Source organism: Artemia sp. Qi Xiang Cuo, chromosome 7 (genome assembly GCF_049724085.1).
Source record: "Artemia sp. Qi Xiang Cuo chromosome 7, ASM4972408v1, whole genome shotgun sequence".
Lineage (NCBI taxonomy): Eukaryota > Metazoa > Arthropoda > Branchiopoda > Anostraca > Artemiidae > Artemia > Artemia sp. Qi Xiang Cuo.
Window position 1 is genome coordinate 1,838,818 of NC_142800.1, and position 23,203 is coordinate 1,862,020.

General features: G+C 38.0%; 1 protein-coding gene across 1 annotated transcript in view; it reads left to right on the forward strand.

The window, feature by feature from the left end:
* The window catches only part of LOC148949850 (uncharacterized), a 38,762-nt gene extending 15,787 nt beyond the window's left edge, over positions 1–22,975 (forward strand). Inside the window, exon 2 of the mRNA XM_089091330.1 lies at positions 20,330–22,975. Within this exon, the coding sequence (XP_088947456.1) occupies positions 20,330–21,769 (1,440 nt within the window). The 3' untranslated portion in view covers positions 21,770–22,975. The remainder of the gene's footprint in view (positions 1–20,329) is intronic.
* The last annotated feature ends 228 nt before the right edge of the window (positions 22,976–23,203 follow it).

Here is a 23,203-nt window from a genome sequence, read left to right on the forward strand (position 1 = left end):
TAAAACTTAAAACGAACAGAAATTATTCCGTAAATGAAAGGGGATGTCCCCTCCTCAACGCCTCGCTCTTTACGCTAAAGTTTTTTATTGTTTAATTCCCGAAAATGTGTTTCATTGCTTAACCCTTAAGGGTAGTATAAACATAAATAGTATTTATCATTATTCCTGAATAAGTTATGGATTTGAGTGAAAACATTTATTCACTAAACAGTGCTTTACCAAAAACTATTTTTTAATTTTCACTTACTAAGTGGACTGGGAAGGGGAGCATTGAAAAGGGAAACTTTAACCCTCTGATAAAGTGTTTTTCCATGGACATTTCAATGGTACACAACACGGAAAGTCCCTTATTTTGGTGCTGTATGTCATATGTGTGTATGTTGCTGTATGTATGTATGTTGCTCAATGTATGTATGGTGCTGTATGCCATATGCATGTTCGGTGCAGGGTCATCTTACGATTGCACTTTCAAGAAAATTTTGGTTTCTTTTGGCAGTTTATTTTCAAAGTATGGTTTTAGTTTTTGATTACTAAGGGTGCTGGAAGAGGAAATATAAGGATAAGGAGTTGTACATCTCCAGCTAAAGGTTTTCACCCTTGGAGACCATAATAGGGCTCGTTTTATACTTGCCAGCTTTTCAACTCCAGCACCAAGAAGTGCCATTTTGGTGCTATATGGCACTTCACAATGGTGTTAAAAAGACAATTTTTTTAAGCACGTAGATATGACCAAGAGCTTTGAATTTACTTATTAGACAACTCTTTACGATGTTGCAGTAGCCTGCTAGTTATGGTATACACCAGACGATTTATATAACTTACTAAGGGCACTGGGAAGGGAGGAATACAAGAGGTGGATTGGACGTGTCAACCTCAAATTTAAATTTCTAACCATGAAGATTAAAATGGTACCCTTTTTTTGCTTTCCAGTTCTTCCACCAAGGAATGGCCCCAAAGGGTGCCAATTTTGATTCCATATTTCAGTTTATGGTGGTATTATGAAGTCGAATTGATAAAAAGAAAGCCATCTAGAAACAAAGTTTAGCTCCCAAATGAGCTCTTAAACAGCTCTTTATGATGCACCTGGGATCTGCTAGCCGCGAAGAAAAAAAAAAGCAGAAACACAAGAAACACATCACTGCTTCCCATGCAATAAAAACCATTTTCCTTGTTCTTCGAGATGGAGGACTGTAATTCTCCTCTAGAGGGTTTTCGGCCACGGTGATTCCAACGGTGCATTTTTTCGAGAGATTTCAAGCTCTTTTCCGAAATTCCCATAAATTAATTTTCGTAGTACATTTCTACTATCAAAATTAACCGAAATAACAGTTAGTATTCCTTAACAGCTTCACATGGCAATTCTTTTCAATGTGCATTTGTTTTTTTACGCGTACTTAAATTTCCGGTTACTATGGGCCATGGTAAGTTCTTTACTAGGTTGCAGCTATTGCTTGGAATCATGCTTTTCATTTCAGCTCACACGCTTTAGGCATCTGACAGACAAGCGAAAACTATCCTTGCACTCTTTACACACCTAGTGTCTAAACAACTCTATATAAGGGGTATATAAGAATTATATAAGGGTTCCTTCGACTATAGAAGATATACACTACAACAGTTAGTTCAGCTTGTGCAAGTTGGGTGAACGCTAGTGCAAACTTTACAAACCCGTAACAAAGGATGTTGATGCGGCAGCGAAATCTCTGTTCTGTAGATATATGTAATCTTGTTCTCCGAATGCGAATTTAGAGTTCATGTCTAATTTAGATCAGATTGCCCTGAGGTCAACTTACGATGGAAGCACAGTTGACGATTTTCTCAAATCCCAGGGCTTGAGAAATGACCAAGATATGCTTTCTTGACAATACAAGCTAGTTCATTACTTGCTGGGAGAGTACTTAAAAAAAGATTTCCATCGATGACTTGAAAAAGAATACCGAACCTTTTTTTTTTTTTTTTTTTTTTAATCTATAAGAGGAGTTATGGTAAATAATTTCTATATAGGTCTTAGCATCGTAACCTATTGCAAACAAATGCAACATATTAGGTGAAAAAGTATGGAGGAAATTTGATTTTTTGGTGTTTCAGTAAATGCTTTAAGGGTTTGAACTAAAAAAAAAACAAGTTTTCTCATTCAAATATAAGTAAAGAGCAAGACTAAAACTCAAAACGCTATTTTCACTATTTCACTATTTTCATGAATATGAGGAGCCATCACCCTCTTAACTCCCGCTCTTTATAATAAAGCCTGACTAATGCTTTACTGAAGGCCTTTTAGAGGGTAGCAATTATGGACGGTAATTCCAAGTATCTTATTTCTCTATTGCTTTTTGAAAAATTTGGACTAAAATTTTATTTTTTTTAAACTGCATGTAAATAAAACTTTTTCATTCTCAAGGTACCGTGGTAAAAAAAAATGGATGACATGGCCTTTGTGTTAGTTCTTGAAAGATTGGGAAAATAGTTTGAACTTTAGCTCAAGGTGTGGGGAGGAACCTCCCTCATATACAAATAGTTTATGATCGTTTTAAATTTGAAATTTAGCTCTTTACCTTCATCTGGATGTTTAAAATATGAATTCCGATCATCTTAATCTTATAAACAGAACTAACCTAAATATTGAGGGAGACTGCAGCCCCTCGAAACTCTCCGTACTCTGTTAGCTAAAATTGGACTTTATACCTATGCTTCGACAGGAAGGGTTTATTTAGCGCATTTAGGTCTGTTTACTTTCCAAAATGAAATAAAATATTTCTAAGTAATTGGTAATCAAACCCTGGTCTTTTTACTTAAGTTTCGGTTTTCATCACCTTACTTTGACATTGAGAAATTATTTTTTCCTGTTAAAAAGTATCGTTTTAACAGTAAAAGAGGGTTGTTATCTTTAAGCACCAAATTAAACGCTTTTGCAGATGTTGCAGATGTTACTTCATATACATCTGTAGTACCTCCGATGATAATCCTGGTAACATAGGTCTAAATAGAGCTCTTTGGAATCATCCCCCCCCCCGTATCAATAAGAAAGGGGGGTTTGCTCACTCAAATTCGATAGGCCAATCAGAAGCTATAACCCACAGGTAGTGTTGGGCGATATTTTGATTAATCGATATATCGATATTTTACTTTCGATATTCGATACAACGATATCAATATTTCAGATAAGTTTTATGCTATCTCATGGATTTGCCGAAATTCAGTAACGCAAATGGTAAATAAAGGGTATTTTGTATAACGTTTTTTTTTTTCAAAATTCAAATAATATAAAATCAAACAATAAAAATAAACTTAGATTACATAAATGAATATAATAAAAACCTAGATTTAGAATTATTTGGGCTCAGGAAAAGAGAAAAATAAACTGCTGGCTATTCAAAACATCAGCATGTCAATGTTTTTCCCTGAGAGTTGGTTCCGCCATTCAGTGATTATCTGACCAGTCTTGAAAACACTCTTTCAGAAGGGACACTGGTAGCGGACACAGACATGAATTTCATTGCAACTTCGTTCATGTATTTTTGAGACCCATAGCACGAAACTTCCACCACTTGAGTGGACAAGTTTCTATTGAAACTCTCTCCCTATTGAAAATTTGCAGAGCCATGATATATTCGGCTGATGTCAATGCATGTCATGCATGGTCTATAAGAACTTCATCGTGTGAACCCCACAAACTGGCTTGATTCTGATATGTCTGCATCGCAGGAACTACGATTGTACCTGGATCTTCTGATCGAGACTCAGCAGCCAGCAAGGCCAAATCTATCTCGTTTGCAATTTGGCTCTCAACTTGTAGAAGATCGTCAGGTGAAATATACATTTTCTTGAAACAGAGGTCAAGATATGTGGCAATTGCGACGGGTTTGACTTTACCAAGGCTTATAAACCTACAAAGCATTTTCTTCAGCAAAGCCTTTCGAAACTCATCAATCACATCTGAGAGTCCACCAGAATCTACCTGAACAAGGTGGTGTCTCAAGATCTTAGACAAAGGCAGGACTTTCGAGATGGAGGGAAAGCTTTCAGAAGAGAGTTCAATAGTTACCTCTCCAAAAGATGTAAGCACTACAATCCCATTTGAAAATATACCCCATTTAATATCAGTGAATTTAAGTCGGATTTATCGAAAAGCGCAAGCGAAATTGTTACCGACTCTTTCAAATCTTGTAGACTGGGCAACATAGTGAGAAGCGAATTCCATCTAGTGGTCACATCAGGTTTTAGTTTTTTGGTGAAAATATTGTCAAGAGATTTGTACCTGGCGTAACTTGTCGGTAGCTACAACACTACGTCTAAAAAAGCTGACAATATTTCTAGCCTTTTGGACGAGAGGCAAAATTCCAGCAGTATCACTAATAGCATCCCCACAATCAAATTTAGAGTATGTGCGAAGCACGAAACATGTATCCATCCTGTATTTACTTGGACGGCCCGAACTACATTTGCTCCATTATCAGTTACTACAGCAACAACTTTTTCCTTGATCCCCCACTCAGTGGCAATTTTCATAAGGTTAGACTTAATAGCATGTATAGTTACAATTAAGCTAGATTACCTTATCTTAATTTATCTGTGACAGATAGCTCCTTTTCCTTGACAGAATTTACCCCTATCTGATTCACCCTGTCTGATCGGCTAGTTTAGTTTTGATAACATTCAAAATCCGATCTTTTCATTATAACATCATTTGTTGTGAACTTTTCATTTTCATTTGGTAATAATTCACATGTATCTGATTCGGGAGCCGGAAGGACCCACAAGAGACTTGAACAAAGAATTACTTGTATCTTGGTTATATCTTCTTCATTCGAGGTATTGACTAGTGTTGGGCGATGTTTGACATCGATATTGATATATCAGACCAAATATTGATATCGAATGTCGAAATGTATTATCGAAACCGATATTTTTAAGGGGTCTCTAACCTCCTATATTCCCCGCGGAAAATCCACCACATGAAAATTCTGCAAATTTTCAGCATACATCTTCGAGATTCTTTGCAGGTTTGAATTCTTTGATCTATAATTGATTGTATTTATCCTTATCTTACATCTTACCCTGGCATCATTTTCGCAAGAATTCACCTCCGGCTCCCGAGTCAGATACGTGTGAATTATGACCAACTGAGAATGAAAAGTTCACAATAAATGATGTTATAATGAAAAGTTTGGATTTTGAATGATGTCAAAGCTAAACTAGCCGATCAGACTGGGTGAATTTTCTCAGTCTGAAAAATTCTGTCAAGGAAAAGGAGCTATCTGTTTAGATAAATTAAGATAAGGTAATCTAGCGTAATTGTAGCTATACATGTATAACATATATATATATATATATATATATATATATATATATATATATATATATATATATATATATATATATATATATATATATATATATATATACTGCTGATGCTATTAAGGCTCACGTTATGAAAATTGCCACTGAGTGGGGGATCGAGGAAAAGGTTGTTGCTGTAGTAACTGATAATGGAGCAAATGTACTTCGGTAGCAAAGGATGCTGCATCCCAAGTAGGTACAGGATGGACACATGTTTTGTGCTTTACACATACTCTAAATTTGATGGGGGAGGGGGGTGCTATTAATGATACTGCTGAATTGTTGCTTCTCGTCCTAAAGGCTAGGAATATTGTCAGCTTTTTCAGACGTAGTGTTGTAGCTACCAACAAGTTGCGCCAGGTCCAAATCTCTATTGACAATGTTTGCTTCAAAAAACTGAAACCTGATGTGACCACTAGATGGAATTCTCTTCTCACTATGTTCCGTAGTCTACAAGATTTTAAAGAGTCAGTAACAAGCTCGCTTGCGCTCCTCGGTAAAGTGGATCTCATACTCACTGATAGTGAGTGGGGTGTTATTTCAAAGTGATTGCGGTGCTTACACCCTTTGAAGAGGGAACCGTTGAACTCTCTTTTAAAGGCCATCCCCCATCTCGAAAAGCCTGCATTTGTCAAAAATTTTGAGACGCTAGTTTGTTCAGATAAATTTTGATGTATTCTCAGATGTGGTTGATCAATTTTGAAAGGCTTTGCTGACTAAAATGCATTGTACGTTTATGACCCTTGGTCAATTCACACCTGTCGCAATTGCCACATATGTTGACCCGCGTTTCAAGAAAATTTATATTTCACCTGACAATCTTGAACAAGTTGAGAGCAAAATTGCAAACAAGATAGATTTGGCCTTGCTGGCTGCTGAATCTCGATCAGAAGACACAAGTACCATGGCAGTCCCTGCGATGTAGTCATATCAGAATCAAGCCAGTTTGTGGGGTTCACATGATAAAGATCTTATACTCAATGCAGAACATGCTTTGACAGCAGCCGAATATATCACGGCACTGCAAACTTTCAATAGGGAGCCAGCAGTAAAGTGCAAATTTTGTTCTGGCCTTGGGAAGGCATAGGGGTTTTGCGCCCAACTTATGTTAATTTCTGCTCGTTTTGAGTTTGACTCGCTTATTTATTGTAATTTCTGTTCGTTTTGGGTTTCATTTATTTATCGATGCTGATTTGTGGTAGTTTCGAGCTTGGTAGATTATTTGTTTGTATTTTTGCTCATTTTTTGCTTAATGGAGTTTTTACTTTTCTTTGAAAAACTTATTTTGTGGAAAAAGATTTTTTAATTAATTTCTGTTCGTTTTATATTGACATAGTTTTTTCAGGGGAAAAAGAAAATAACACTTTAAATCTTTTCGTTTTTTAAGACTTTATAGTTTGGCCTGCTATTCGTATGCTGGAGAAAAATTTTTCAGCAATTTTTAATACCCTACACCATTTTAAAAATCTGGACACAAATAGTACTGTTTAACTTAGTTTCATACCTCACCTCTAGTTGACCTAAAATGGAAAACTTGATACCATTTGCAAAAAAATCTGTTTATTTTCTTTGATAGCTTGGATGCACTTACACTATTTTGATTTGGTTAAATTTTAAGAGAAGAAGTAGCCCTAAAAGTTTGAACTTAATATCCTCAGTTGTTCTTCGGATACTGCTGAGATGCCTCATTAGGAATTAGGATTATCACAGTGTATTTTGATTTAATCTTAAGGCAACATTTATTTTTTAAACATAATGGGCAAATGGGAGGGTGGGAGGGGAAGGGGGATTAGTAGCCCTCCAATCACTTTCGACTATTAAAAAGGGCATCAGCCCTTTCTATTTTCAATTGAATGAACCCCTTTCGAAGTTCCCACGACAACTCCTTCGATACGAAGTGCCCTGGTCTAAACAACAACAACAACAAGAAATATTACTAATCACTGTCGACTATTAAAAAGGGCACTAGCTCTTTCAATTTCAAATTGAATGAGCCCTTTTCTGAGGTTTCTACGACAACGCCTTCTATAAAAACATTATATGCCCCCTGGGCATAACTTAAAACTCTTGTCCTGAGGGTTGTGGGGGAGTGTCCTCCTCAAAAACATATTTTCTATTGGGAAATCAACCACGCTGAACAAAATGGCTATCTCAAAATTTTGATTGGATGTGTTTGGGCGACGGATGGACGTGGGGGGGGGCTAGTTGCCCTCCAATCACTTTCGACGATGAAAAAGGTCACTAGTCCCTTAAATTTCCAAGAGAATTAGCCCCTTTTGAATTCTTTATGACAATACCGGCTATAAAAACCTTATATACCCCAGGATATAACTTAAAACCCTTGCCCTGAGGGTTGTTGTGGAGTGTCCTCCTCAAAAAAGTATTTTCTATCTGGAAATCAACTACGCTGAATAAAATGGCTATCTCAAAATTTTAATTGGATGTGTTTGGGAGAATTATGGGCGTGGAGGTGGGCTAGTTCCCCTCCAATTACTTTCGATTATTAAGAATGGAACTAGCCCTTTGAATTTCCAATCGAATGAGCCTGTTTTGAAGTTTCTACGACAACGCCTTCTATAAAAACCTTATATGCACCCAGGGCATAACTTAAAACCCTTACCCTGAGGGTTGTGTGGGAGTGTCCTCCTCAAAAACATATTTTCTATCTGGAAATAAACTACGCTGAACAAAATGGCTATCTCCAATCACTTTCGACTATTAAATAGGGTACTAGCCCTTTGAATTTCCAATCAAATGAGCCTGTTTTGAAGTTTCTACGACAACGCCTTCTATATATATGTCCGCAGGGCATAACTTAAAACCCTTGCCCTGAGGGTTGTGGAGGAGTGTCCTCCTCAAAAACATTTTTTCTATGTGGAAATCAACTACGCTGAACAAAATGGCTGTCTCCAAATTTTGAATGGATTTGTTTGGGGGAATGATGAGCGTGGGGGGGGGGGCTAGTTGCCCTCCAATCACTTTCGACTATTAAAAAGGGAACTAGCCCGTTGAATTTCCAATCGAATGAGTTATTTTGAAGTTTCTACGACAACGCCTTCTATAAAAACATTAAATGCCCCCTGGGCATAACTTAAAACTCTTGCCCTGAGGGTAGTGGGAGAGTGTCCTCCTCAAGAACATATTTTCTATCTGGAAATCAACTACACTGAACAAAATGGCTATCTCAAAATTATGATTGGATGTATTTGGGGGAATGATGGGCGTGGGAGGTGGGGCTAGTTGCCCTCCAATCACTTTCGACTATTGAAAAGGGTACTAGCCCTTTGAATTTCCAGTCGAATGAGCCTGTTTTGAAGGTTCTACGACAACACCTTCTATAAAAATCTTATATGCCCCCAGGACATAACTTAAAACACTTGCCCCGAGGGTTGTGGGGGAGTGTCCTCCTCAAAAACATATTTTCTACTGAGAAATCAACTACGCTGAACAAAATGGCTATCTCAAAATTTTGATTGGATGTGTTTGGGGGAATGCTGGGCGGGGGGGGGCTAGTTGCCCTCCAATCACTTTCGACTATTAAAAAGGAAATATTGTGCCCACATCGTTCTTTACTTAGGCAGTGCTAGCTCGCTGCTTATGAAAAGGTGGGCGTGAGAGGGGGTTTAGTTACCGTCCAATCACTTTCAACTATTAAAAAGGGTACTATCCCTTTGAATTTCCAATCAAATGAGCCTTTTTTGAAGTTTCTATGGCAACGCCTTCTATAAAAACCTTATATGCCCCCAGGACATAACTTAAAACCCTTGTCTCGAGGGTTGTGGGAAGTGTCCTCCTCAAAAATATATTTTCTATCTGGAAAACAACTACGCTGAACAAAATGGCTATCTCAAAATTTTGATTGGATATGTTTGGGGGAATGATGGGCGTTGGGGGGGGGGGCTAGTTGCCCTCCAATCACTTTCGACTATTAAAAAGGGCACTAGCCCTTTGAATTTCCAATCGAATGAGCCTGTTTTGAAGTTTCTACGACAACACCTTCTGTAAAAACCTTATATGTCCCCAGGGCATAACTTGAAACCCTTGCCCTGAGGGTTTTGGGGGAGTGTCCTCCTCAAAAAATATGTTCTATCTGGAAATCAACTACGCTGAACAAAATGCCTATCTAAAAATTTTGATTGGATGTGTTTGGAGAAATGATGGGCGTGGGGTGGGGCTAGTTGCCCTCTACTCGACTATTAACAAGGACACATTATGCCCACATCGTTCTTTACATAGGCAGCGCTAGCGCGCTGCCTTTGAAAAGGTGGGCGTGAGAGGAGGGTTAGTTACCGTCCAATCACTTTCAACTATGAAAAAGGGCACTAGCCCTTTGAATTTTCAATCAAATGAGCCTTTTTTGAAGTTTCTACGACAACACCTTCTATAAAAACCTTATATGCCCTCAGGCCATAACTTAAAACCCTTGCCCCGAGGGCTTTGGGGGAGTATCCTCCTCAAAAATATATTTTCTATCTGGAAAACAACTACGCTGAACAAAATAGCTATCTCAAAATTTTAATTGGGAGTGTTTGGGGGAATGATGGGCGTGGGGGGGGGGGGCTAGTTGCCCTCAAATCACTTTTGACTACTAAAAAGGGCACTAGCCCTTTGAATTCCCAATCGAATGAGCCTTTATTGAAGTTTCTAAGCCAATGCCTTCTATAAAAACCTTATATGCCCCCAGGGTAAAACTTAAAATCCTTGCCCCGACGGTTGTAGGGGAGTGTCCTCCTCAAAAATGTATTTTCTATCTAGAAATCAACTACGCTGAACAAAATGGTTATCTCCAAATTTTGATTTGATGTGTTGGGGTAATGATGGGCGCGGGGGGGGGGGGGGGGCTAGTTGCCCTCCAATCACTTTTGACTATTATGACGAGCACTAGCCGTTTGAATTTCCAATCGAATGAGCATTTTTTGAAGTTTCTACGGCAACGGCTGCTATAAAAAACCTTATATGCCCCCAGGGCATAACTTAAAACCCTTGCCCCGAGTGTTTGGGGGAATGATGGGCGTGGGGGGGGGGGCTAGTTGCCCTCAAATCACTTTTGACTACTAAAAAGGGCACTAGCCCTTTGAATTCCCAATCGAATGAGCCTTTATTGAAGTTTCTAAGGCAATGCCTTCTATAAAAACCTTATATGCCCCCAGGGTAAAACTTAAAATCCTTGCCCCGAGGGTTGTGGGGGAGTTTCCTCCTCAAAAACATATTTTCTATCTGGAAATCAACTAAGCTGAACAAAATGGCTATCTCAAAATTTTGATTGGATGTCTTTGGGGGAATTATGGGCGTGGGGGGGGCTAGTTGCCCTCCAATCGCTTTCGATTACTAAAAAGGTCACTATCCCGTTGAATTTCCAATTGAATGAGGTTTGTTGAAGTTTCCACGACAACGCCTTCTATAAAAACATTAAATACCCCCAGGGCATAACTTAAAACCCTTGCCCTGAGGGTTTTGAGGGAGTGTCCTCCTCAAAAACATATTTTCTATCTGGAAATCAGCTACGCTTAACAAACTGGCTATCTAAAAATATTTATTGGATGTGTTTGGGAGAATGATGGGCAGGGGAGGTGGGGATAGTTGCCCTCCATTCAGTTTCGACTATTAAAAAGGGTAGTAGCCCTTTGATTTTCCAATCGAATAAGCCTGTTTTGAAGTTTCTACGACAACGCCTTCTATAAAAGTCTTGTATGCCCCCAGGGCATAACTTAAAAACCCTTGCCCTGAGGGTTTTGGGGGAGTGTCAAACATATTTTCTATTTAGAAATCAACTACGCTGAACAAAATGGCTATCTCAAAATTTTGATTGGATGTGTTTGGGGGATTGATGGGCGCGGGGAGGGGGCTAGTTGCCCTTCAATCACTTTCGACTGTTAAAAAGAACACATTATGCCCACATCGTTCTTTACTTAGGCAGTGCTAGCGCGCTGCTTATGAAGAGGTGGGTGTGAGAGGAGGGTTAGTTACCGTCCAATCACTTTCAACTATTAAAAAGGGCACTAGCCCTTTGAATTTCCAATCAAATGAGCCTTTTTTGAAGTGTCTATGACAGCGCCTTCTATAAAAACCTTATATGCCCCCAGGCCATAACTTAAAACCCTTGCCCCGAGGGTTGTGGGGGAGTGTCCTCCTCAAAAAAATATTTTCTATCTGGAAAACAACTACGCTTAACAAAATGGCTATCTCAAAATTTTGTTTGGTTGTGTTGGGGGGGAATGCTGGCCGTTGGGGGGGGCCTAGTTTCCCTCCAATCACCTTTGACAATTGAAAAGGGCACTAACTCTTCGAATTTTCAATCAAATGAGTCTTTTATGAAGATATGACAACAAAGTATTCTACAAGAACCTTATATGCTCCTATGCTATAACTTGAAACCCTTGCCCTGAGGGTTTTGGGGGAGTGTCCTCCTCAAAAACATATTTTCTCTCTGGAAATCAAATACGCTGAACAAAATGGTTATTTCAAAATTTTGATTGGATGTGCTTGGGGGAATGATTGGCGTGGGGGGGGGGCTAGTTGCCCTCTACTCGACTATTAACAAGGACACATTGTGCCCACATCGTTCTTTACATAGGCAGCGCTAGCGCGCTGCCTATGAAAAGGTGGGCGTGAGAGGAGGGTTAGTTACCGTCCAATCACTTTCAACTATGAAAAAGGGCACTAGCCCTTTGAATTTTTAATCATATGAGCCTTTTTTGACGTTTCTATGACAACGCCTTTTATAAAAACCTTATATGCCCCCAGGCCATAACTTAAAACCCTTGCCCCGAGGGTTGTGGGGGGTGTCGTCCTCAAAAACATATTTTCTATCTGGAAAACAACTACGCTGAACAAAATGGCTATCTCAAAATTTTGATTGGATGTGTTGGGGGGAATGATGGGTGTTGGGGCTAGTTGCCCTCCAATCACTTTCGACTATTAAAAAGGGTTTTAACCCTTTGAATTTCCATTCGAATGAGCCTGTTTACAAGTTACTACGACAATGCCTTCTATAAAAACCTTATATGCCCCCAGGTCATAACTTAAAACCCTTGCCCCGAGGGTTTTGGGGGACTGTCCCCCTCAAAAACATATTTTCTATCTGGAAAACAACTACGCTGAACAAAATGGCTATCTCAAAATTTTGATTGGGTGTGTTTGGGGGAATGATGGGCGTGGGGGGGGGGGGGCTAGTTACCTTCCAATCACTTCCGACTATTGAAAAGGGCACTAGCCCCTTGAAATCCCAATTGAATGAGCCTTTTTTGAAGTTTCTACGACGATGCCTTCTATAAAAACCTTATATGCCCCCAGGGCATAACTTAAAATCCTTGCCCCGACGGTTGTAGGGGAGTGTCCTCCTCACAAACATATTTTCTATCTAGAAATCAACTACGCTTAACAAAATGGCTATCTCAAAATTTGGATTGGATGTGTTTGGGGGAATGATGGGCGTGGGGGGGGGGTAGTTGCCCTCCAATCACTTTCGACTATTATAACGGGCACTATCCGTTTGAATTTCCAATCGAATGAGCCTTTTTTGAAGTTTTTGCTGCAACGCCTTCCATAAAAACCTTATATGCCCCCAGGGCATAACTTAAAACCCTTGCCCCGTGGTTTTTGGGGGAGTTTCCTCCTCAAAAACATATTTTCTATTTGGAAATCAACTACGCTGAACAAAATGGCTATCTCAAAATTTTGATTGGATGTGTTTGGGGGAAGGATGGGCGTGGGGATGGGGTTAGTTCCCCACCAAAAACTTTCGAATATTAAAAAGGGCACTAGCCTTTTGAATTTCCAATCGAATGAGTCTGTTTTGAAGTTTCTACGACAACACCTTCTATAAAAAACCTTATATGCCCCCAGGGCATAACTTAAAACCCTTGCCCTGAGGGTTGTGGGGAGTGTCCGCCTCAAAACAAAATTTTTTATCTGGAAATTAACTACGCTGAACAAAATGGATATCTCAAAATTTTTAGTAGATGTATTGGGGGGAATGATAGGCGTGGGGGAGGGGTGGGGGCTAGTTGCCCTCCAATTACTTGCGACAATAAAAAAGTGGCACTAGCCCCTCCAATTTCCAATCGAATGAGCCCTTTTCGATGTTTCCACGACAACTCCTTCCATACGAAGTGCCCGGATGGAGAAAAAAAACACATTGTGCCCACATCGTTCTTTACTTAGGCAGCGCTAGCGCACTGCCTATGATATCAATATATCTAATATCTAAAGGCGGGGGGGCAACTAGCCCCCCCCCCCCCAACACCCATCATTCCCCCCAAGACATCCAATCAAAATTGTGAGATAGCCATTTTGTTCAGCGTAGTTGTTTTCCAGATAGAAAATATGTTTTTGAGGAGGACACTCCCCCACAACCCTCGGGGCAAGGGTTTAATCGATATATGGATATATCGATTAATCAAAATATCGCCCAACATTAGTATTGACACACAAAGGTAGGACATAAGGCACAAACATGAAACCGAAAGCCCATCCACAGTTATTTGTATTCCTGACAGAGAGTGCTCAATTCCTTCGATTTGAACCTCAAATGACCTTTTGCAAAAGTTGCAGTTTATAAAGTTCGAGGGAGAGGAAAGTTACTCTAATATTCATTGCTTAAATAAATAATTAACAAGAAGTAAATCAAGTTTGTCTTTTACTTTTTTGAAAAGCATAAATTTCGCTGAACTCATTAAGTCCACATTAGACAAGACAATCAGTTCACGTGAACTAAATAAACAGTATGCTTCAACTCCTTTTTTGGATTTTTCTCCTTATCTGCCTTCTCTTCTATTTTTCTTTCATAAATGAAAAAAAAATCCTGAAGTACTGTATCCATAGGATACACTTCAAATGAGTTTCACATGTTTCCATGACCACGTTTTTTATCATTTGGCTTCCGTAAACTATTTAAATCCAAATTATCTTATAGATTTTAGGGCATCAGATACGAAGCCCTTCTCATTAATTTCCAATGAGAAAAAATAGTTAAGCAAATATGAACTTAAAGAATAACTGAAGGCAGTTGAAAGACTTTGACTGATGAACTGGGTTGACATTTCTGAGGACAAGGGTCCCTGGCTCTCCAATGTGAATAGCTGAAAAAATATAAACTAGCACAAACAAATTCCTGAAAATTTGGCATAAATGGGTCATAAAAAAAGTGGAACAATCTGAACCAGGCATGTCAGCGGATAATTATTTCAGGGTGGGGTGGGGGCCAAATTTCAGAAAATGTTCCAAATAGAACGAATTGCACGGACTCAATACCAATGTGTCACCCCATTTTTATAATAAGGGTACAGACTCGTAAAGCCAAATTTTACCCGGGGAGAGTATCGACGTTTCTTTATTTTGGTTATAAAAAAGACTCTACTTTAGAAAAAAAAGGAGTGAATTATGTTACAAAAACATTAAATTATTTAAAATCATAAGAACCTTTATCTTTTTTTCCATGACTACGGTCTTGAGGCCCCCTGCGTAAGTGTCTTTACGGAAAAACACAACATTGGTTGTAATTTATAGAATTTTTGTGGAATACAGAGTTGAAGTTACAGATTCTCTGTAATCTTACTTTCCTTTAAGAGCATGTGTACCTTGAACTCATTGTTCTATTCTCAGCCTTCTTGTCTTGTCGGCGAAATAGCTCAAAGACAAAGAGTCTATTAGCAAGCTATCCAGGGGGCTAGGTCATCAAGACCAATCAATAATCTGTGGTTTGAGTAGTAAGAAAAGTTGATATTTTCAAATGAATGTTTTAAATCACTTTTATATGCGAACGCATTGCACCTTGAAGGAAGAGGAAAAAATCCTAAGAGAGGGAATTTTGATTCAACTGGTAATTTTATCAATCGAGGAAAATTTTTAATGCGGGGAGAAAGTTTCCAAGGGGTAACCGTCTATGGAGGGAATTATCCTGGGACTGGACATTAGCCAGACACTGTAAATGCACAAACAACTAAAAAAATTATTGAAAATCAAATTCGTTCTTTTTTTAGGGGGGGGGGGGATTAGCTGAACATTGTAAATACATAAAGGAAATGTGAGTCCAAAATAAAATTCGAAACTCTCAGTACACTTGTTCGTTTTCGTTTGCTCAGGACTTTCCTTCTTAGAAATTGAATTATGTTTACAAAATCGACTGGTGGGGGGACGATATAGCTGGACGCTATAGATACATAAAAAACTAAAATCAAAAGAATTTTTCGGTAATTCTGAATAGAAAAACTACCAATATCTTATCCTAACCTAAATAGGAGAACGTCAATGATTAGGACCACTAAAAACGTATATTTACACACAGCAATAGCATACATGCGTAAAAATGCATTCATTTTTAGCTTTTACTGATTTTTTTAATGCGTGCAGTATATAAACCTTAATTCTAAAATACATTTTCTTTGATACCATCTATGCAATTTTATTTATTAGTCGACTTGTTTAGAAATAGCTCGTGGATTGCCATTTTACGTGTCACTCTTCCGTCCACAATTTCAGGTAATAACCCTTCCAGAAAAATTTCTTTGAAAACTTCATTGAAAATACATTTTGAAAGTTTGTTTTTCTTGGGATTCCCCTGGAAAATCTTTCGAAGAAATATAATTATGTTCGAAGAATGTACGGAAGGGGGGATTGCCCGGACACTATAAAGTACATAAACATCCAAAATATATTTTCGTTGCAAATTATATTCGAAAGTGTGTTTGTCTTGGATTTCCGCAGAACACTAGTTCTAAGAAATTGAATTGTTCTTAAAGAATATAGGGGTAGGCCTGGGTGGTGGATTATAGTCGGACACTAGAAATGTATAAACAACCAGAATTAATTTTTATTGAAAATCAGATTTGAAAGTGTATTTTCCTTTGGCTTTGCCGAGGACACTCGTTCTAAGATATTGAATTATGTTTGAAAAAGTATGTTTGGCGAGGGATAATCAGGGGGAAACCTGTAAACATACTAACAAATTAAAAAAAAATGCTGGTGGTTTAAAGAAAATCCCACCAGAGTCTGGGTCTAACGGTAAGCCTATTTTTGGCAAGAATTTTGTGATGCACATCAAACGACTTAATGAATACCCTTCAAAAGCTCTCTCTGGGGTACGCAAGGCTTACACGAAGGCTCACTCGCTTCTCGCCATCTAGCGTTGATCTGGAAGAGCCACTTATTCCGCCACGCATGGCAGATTTCCGCAACACCATACCTTTTGGCACACTTCTAACACGCTACTTAGAGATATGATCAAATTTTAGGTAAATCTAATTCATTAATGGCTAAGCAAGGAACTAGATGACAGTGTTTTAATATAACAACTAGGTTTATTCCTGCGAATTTTGACTTGGGTATTCTCTGAGCATACAATATAAACAGTTTTTGGCAGCAAAGATATGCTAGTTTTTGTGCGAAAGTCCTTGGTTTAGGGTTCGTTCTTACCCTGAAGCCATTACTATTCTGGTTCGAACTTAAATAAGAAAATTTCTATGACAATGACAGCTAAGAAACGTTAATTTAGACGCAATCCATAGCAATAACATACATATGTACAAATTCATTCATTTTCAGATTTGAGGATTTTTTACAGTTTGTGGTAACAAATTATACAGTGGAAGGTGCTTTCCTAGGATAATTTGAAAAACGGTCAAAAATTATATTAAAACAAGCTTTTTCAATTGAAAGTGAGGGTCAACATTAAAAATTAAAACGAACAGAAATTATTCTGTTTATGAGATGGGCTGCACCTTCCTCAACCCTCGATCTTTACGCTAAAGTTGTACTTTCTGTCCTGATTCCTTGGGAAAGACTATTTAAACACTAGATCGTTGATTCTGAATGAGCAGTATTTTAAAAAAGCTTCAACACTTTCTAGCGTAAACAGCGAGGGTTGATGAAGGGGCGTCCCTCCTTACTCACCCTTACTTTTAAATTTTGCCAAATGTAAAATCACGAACAATTAACCTTACAGTTACAGAATATGCAAAACTGTAAGTTCGTTGGCCATAAAACATACGAGAGTCAAGATTAAACCAGACTAAAAGTCTCAGTTTCAAAATACAATTTCGACGCATTCCAGCGCTGTTCGCTTTTGGTTCCATGTGGTATGAATATGAATTGCCAAATTGTATCATCCTTTGAAAAGCGCTTGAATATGATCCCCATTCACGTGCCAAAAATAACAATAGAGTCTTTGTGGATTAAATATTATATTTACAAATTTTCCTATGATTATTTGCAAAAAGTTTTCAAATGATACAAATCCCAAGTCTCAGCTTTAATCTCAATTTCACAGGGGTGTGGAGGTTTTGATGCTTCTTAATGGGAATCACAATAAATTTGAAACAGTTTTGAATTTATTAGCCCCGAGGTCATGATCTCATAGGCCAAATCAACTGAAAATGGATGCTAAAAACAAAAATGTCAAAAATATATAATCCTCAACCCATCAAAATTACTGTTTTTGAGATATGATCAGTATATCCCCTTTTAAACTTATTTGTCAAAGGATTAGAGACTCATCAACTGTGGCAATCAACTCATCATAAAAAACAGGCGTAGAAATTGCATAAGAGTCAAAGTATCATTTTTGTTGTCCCCTTATCTCGCGGATGTTTTGTAACTAATCGCTTTCGTACATAATTTTGTCATTTTTAGACACACATTTCGCATCTATTTTTGTGGTAAAGGGGACATTTTGGATATTTGTTTATCTTTGTGCGCACATTAGTGTGGTATTAATAATAATAATAATAATAATTTTATTTCAACCCTTCATACAAATACATGTAAATGCTCGAAGGAGTTACCAAAACGAAAGAAAAAAAAACGAAAAAATCACACAACGCTACAAAACAAAATTAAACTGCGATAACTATGGAAAAAAGAAAACAAGCGAAATCAAAATCAGGATTTTAATGGACAAGACTAGCCAATGGAAAGTCGTGTATTGTTCTATTTCGACTTTTGAAACGGGTATACAACTCATCCATTTTCTTACTTATCTCAAAAATATAGTACCTCTGCGGAACATAAGAGTTTCTGAACCATATGGGAATTCCCAATAAATATTTGCAATACCGAAAAAAAATTGAACGAATTTGGCTACGTTCGGTTTTACTAAAGCAATTCCATAAAGTGGTTAAAAAAAAGACATGTAGCGCGAACATGGCGTTACAGAGACGACCAAGCGTAATTTTGTCAAAATGACCTTTAGTTCTTGCTAGCATACCGTAAGTTTTCCGCAGTTTTTCTTTAAGTGCTGCAATAGGTAGATTTTTAGTAGCTTTGATAGAATTCCCATACCGGAGTCCGAGATACTCAAACTTATCCTTTTGGAGAACTGTCTTCCCGCAAACATCAACAACACGATTTGGCAATGTTTCGTCGTTCAAAATGACGAATTCATTCTTAGACGGCTCTAATGTTAGCTCAATATCACCAAGTGCAGACGACATGGCATTAATAGCTTTCTGTAAAGATTCTAAATTATCACTTATCAAAAGTAGATCATCTGTGTAAGATAGATGACTAGCATCAATTCCATCATCTATCAAAAAATGTTTTATCGATTTTGTCGCAGAACGTATTGCATTGTTAAATATCACAGGGCAGATTACTTAGCCTTGTTTAACACCCCTACGTATATCTATAGGTCCAGAAGGCTGTCAGGCAGACCAAATTGTTTCTTGAGATTTTTGATATCATTGTCATAGACAATTCAGGACAACGGAACCACCTCCTTACCTTATCAGTGACAGGACTGTTTGCGAATAGAAAACACAATAAAACGCATTATATACATCTTTTGCGCCGACAAATAATGAAGTTCTTTATTTCTTGAACTTTTCAGAACATGAAATAAAAGTTAAATATGCATTCTGGTCATCGAGACCGGACCGGAAATTAATCTAATTGTCACCCTCATTCACATTCGCTGTCAATATAGGACACAATATCTTATCTAGTAACTTTGCTAGAACTGAACAAATACTGATGGGCCTGTATGAAAAACGATCTTTAGGGTTTTACCCCTTCTTATGTACGCAAGTAACGACCCCCTGATACAAACATTGTGGGACAGACTGTTGCGACACTATTACTTGGAACAATAAAGCTATGTGACTAAACAGTTTAGGGGTACCATACCTCAGATGTTCGGCTGAATACCATCTGCCCCAGTATTGCATAAACAGCAGTGGCTTCGTCTGAAGGGGGCAAGAGGGGGGCAATTTAAGAAAACAGAGGACTTCCTTCTTGCCTCAAAGATTTCAAATTTGTCCATAACATCCAAATGAACTGTTCCTAAACGTTAAATAGCCTATAAAGACACATGTATGGTTGTGTGTCTCTTTCGTTAAAACAAGTATCCTCTATGGACCTTTTGAATTTGGGCTGGATAATCAAGGCACGTCACGTTGACTTTGGCCACCAGACCTAGGCAACTTTTTAAAACTTTATCATAGGGGTTGGAGAAAGACTTGTTACGGTTGATCATAACTGAGTTACATTGTTATTTTTAAGTTGGTCCTATTAAACATATTGAAATTGTTGCGCTGAATTATTAGCGATCCGTAACGTCCCCGGGAGGGTCTCAAACATCCCAAAGTGAAATCACCCACTTTGAAAATCTAGCCTATGCTCTGTTTACTCTGAACACGACGGCTTCTATCCTTGGCTCATCTGGTTCAACCCATTAGCCCAAAATGAAAACACATATCCTGCGAAAAGGGGGCTTTAAGTTAGGCACATTTTAATGGTAATCAGTCCTACTATACCGATTAGTGATTTCTGTGCAAAATAATTGTCCTTATTATCACTATCATTTGTCATAAAAAAGTTATATGGCGTAATTTCCGAAGCGGCCTTGCAAATTTAGAACTGCAATTACTCAGTACCTATTTTATGCAGGGAGTGTATTTTGTTTTTGAGTGTGCCATCTATCTTTAACATCCCTTTTCTAAGTTCATCAATGTTCTGGTACTGGAATATATTTATAAAAGGTGTATTCTTTTAATTTCAGATATCAAATGTGTTGCCTGTGACGCCGTCAAATAATGTAGAAGAAGTTGCCTTAGAGCCAAAACTGTCATACCCTCTTCTTCTTGAAGCAATTCTAGAGAAGCAAGAAGACATCGTCAGAATCAATCTTGTGAAAGAAGTCGAGGTCATTTCTGTTAAAATTAATGCTTGTCTTGGCGTTTCCTGGAGTGGAATAAAACAAGATTCGGACACGGGTGAAAATTTTAAAGTCAACGGATTTCCGACCGAAGAGTACGTGCTTGAACTGCCATCGCTTGACGAGACGACAAACGTTCCTCGAGAGACTATTAAAATTGCTGGTTACGGTGATGAAGATATTTTTAAAATCTTATTTGAGGTTGATCAAGAAGTATTTAACCTGCTGACCATCGTGCATAAAATGCAAGATGTTGAAATTTTCATTGCTAAACACGACGAAGAGGCAAGAGGCCTTGGAGTGTTTACATTTGAAAAACATGCAGCTCTGGTCTATTTTCTTTATGTTAAAGAAAAGATGAGAGGTAAAGGGATAGCAAAATCCATTATTTACGAGGCTGGGAAACACGCCAAAAAAAAAGGGCTTTCGGAGATTCGTGCCTTTTCTGCACCGATGGGGGTTCCTGTCTTCCAAAACCTTGGCTTTAGAAAGATAGCGTTGTGGAAAGCCTATTTTCCTAATAAAAAAACGGATAAATTGGCTGGATTTCTTTTTGACTCAAATCCAATCTTTGATTATCGGGGATACGTTGAACTTGAGTTGGAGTTAATGAAAAAATATGAAGGAATAGCAGGATTTTCGCTTTTTCATAATGGCAAAACAGTCGCATTCAAATATCCATATATTGTCAAGCAGGCGTATGGTGTTCTTACTATGGAAGAAGTAAGTGCCGTCAAAAGCTTTATGGGTGATGAAGAGTTTAAACTCTTTTATGAGCCTGGTTTAGTACCTGAGTCACTGGAAAATGAGCCTAGTCTTTTAATTCGTGAAATGCGTTTGAAAATCTGTGATTTAGATTTTAGTGCCAATATAGGCTGCAAGGAGGTAGTGTTAAAAATTGCAAAGACTTCAAACGATTTTGATTTAGTTGGTGATATATTCTTAAATGTTTACAGCATTCCAAAAGCTTGCTCAGTTGGACACTGTGAAGCCACGACGCATGCAGTGATATTACTCGCAGTGATTGAGGGTCGAGCAGCCGCGTGTGCTTTTCTTGAGCCAGTCAATTCCCTATGCAAAATTAGCTACTTACAAGTGTCGCCTGATTTTCGTCGTAGGAATGTAGCAACTGCAACAATGTCTTTCGCAGTAGAAGTAGCTAAGAGTTTGGGCTGTTCTGAGTTATTTCTCAGATCCATGCCTGATGCTGAGCCTTTGTATAGGAAATTAGGCTTTTCCTATGTAAAAGATTGGTATAGGATTATCGTTAATCCTCGAAAATAAGGTCTGATCATTGTTAATTAAACGAAACACACTCAAGAATTACGCTGAGGTTAGATCTCAGAAATCCGGATTTACAGCAACAAAGGTAAGTTTGTAAGAATGCAATGGACTTGTATAACTTGAGCTATTTATTTCCACATTAGGGGTGGGGTGTTAGGCTAGGTACACTATCCAAACACTTCACCCCCCCCCCCCCTAATGTGCAAATATATAACCCAAATTATATTATTATATAAACTAAAGGTTATATGGAGGTTATATTTCATTAGGATTAACCTAAATTCACTTCTTGGGTGTATTTCGTTTAATTAACAAGTGTCTAAGGTCTTTCTAAAGAGAAAAAGAGAGATTACTTTCTGATAATTCCTGTGTGAAAAGTAGGCTTTGAATTCATTGGTTTACGTCAGTGACGTAAGCCATACGTCAGAAACCAAGGCCAAGTGTTCCTGTATTTTCAAAAACCTTCTGGTCCTCCTATTTTCTTGTGTGAAACATTAGGCCTTAGGCCAATTAAAGGAATAAACATTTAAATTCCACTTAATTGTTTCTCCTGTGTGAAATTTTAAGCCAGTAAAAAGAACAAAAAGTTTTTTAGTCACAAAGGTTTTTAAAAGTATTCTCTCTATTTCTTTATGGTCTTTCTATGCTTCTCTTCTGACTATTTACCTTAGAATTAGGTCTAGTTAAGCACTGTTTATAATTTACTTGCGTCATTTTCTGACCACTTTCATCTAACTTATAGAAAGTGTAATAGCTCCATTTGGTTTGATTAACCTTGAAAAGTGAAAGCGCTGGCTATTAATTTATTTATTTTTTTTTATTCAAAGAGAAGACCGATTTTTTCCCGTTCATATCTACTAATGTCTTTCAAACCGCAATTTTATGTAGTGTTCAGAATTTTCATGTTCCTGAAAGCAATTTTTTTCACAAAGGTGTTTTCTTTCTAATAAAACAGAAAACATGCGTATTTTTATACAATGTCCAAACTCGATTTTTCCCTATCCCTACCTCCGGATGTTTAAACTGAAATTCCTACGTCCAATTCAAAGCCTCGAGCTGAAAAATACTTTGAACGTAATTTCATTTCAGGATTTTCACTAACTCATGAGCTGCACTGGCGGTGCCCCCCCCCTAGCGTAGTATAAAGTAGTGTAATTTACTTAATTAACTCAAGTTTGCGTTAATTAAACTTGCTCCTAACGCAAGTTTATCGGATCAACCTATTTTGCGCCCCCCCCCTCTAATTTTTTTTTTCGGATCAACCTATTTTGCCCCCCTCCCCCCTAGAAAAATCCTGGATTCGCCCCTGGAGGGACGCTGTTACGTTATTTTTGTTATAGAGACGCTGTCATCAATGACGCTGTCATTCACGCTGAGCATCAATGTTATCTTATGTTATTAACATGAATTTTGAACTCCTGTTAACTCACGGGC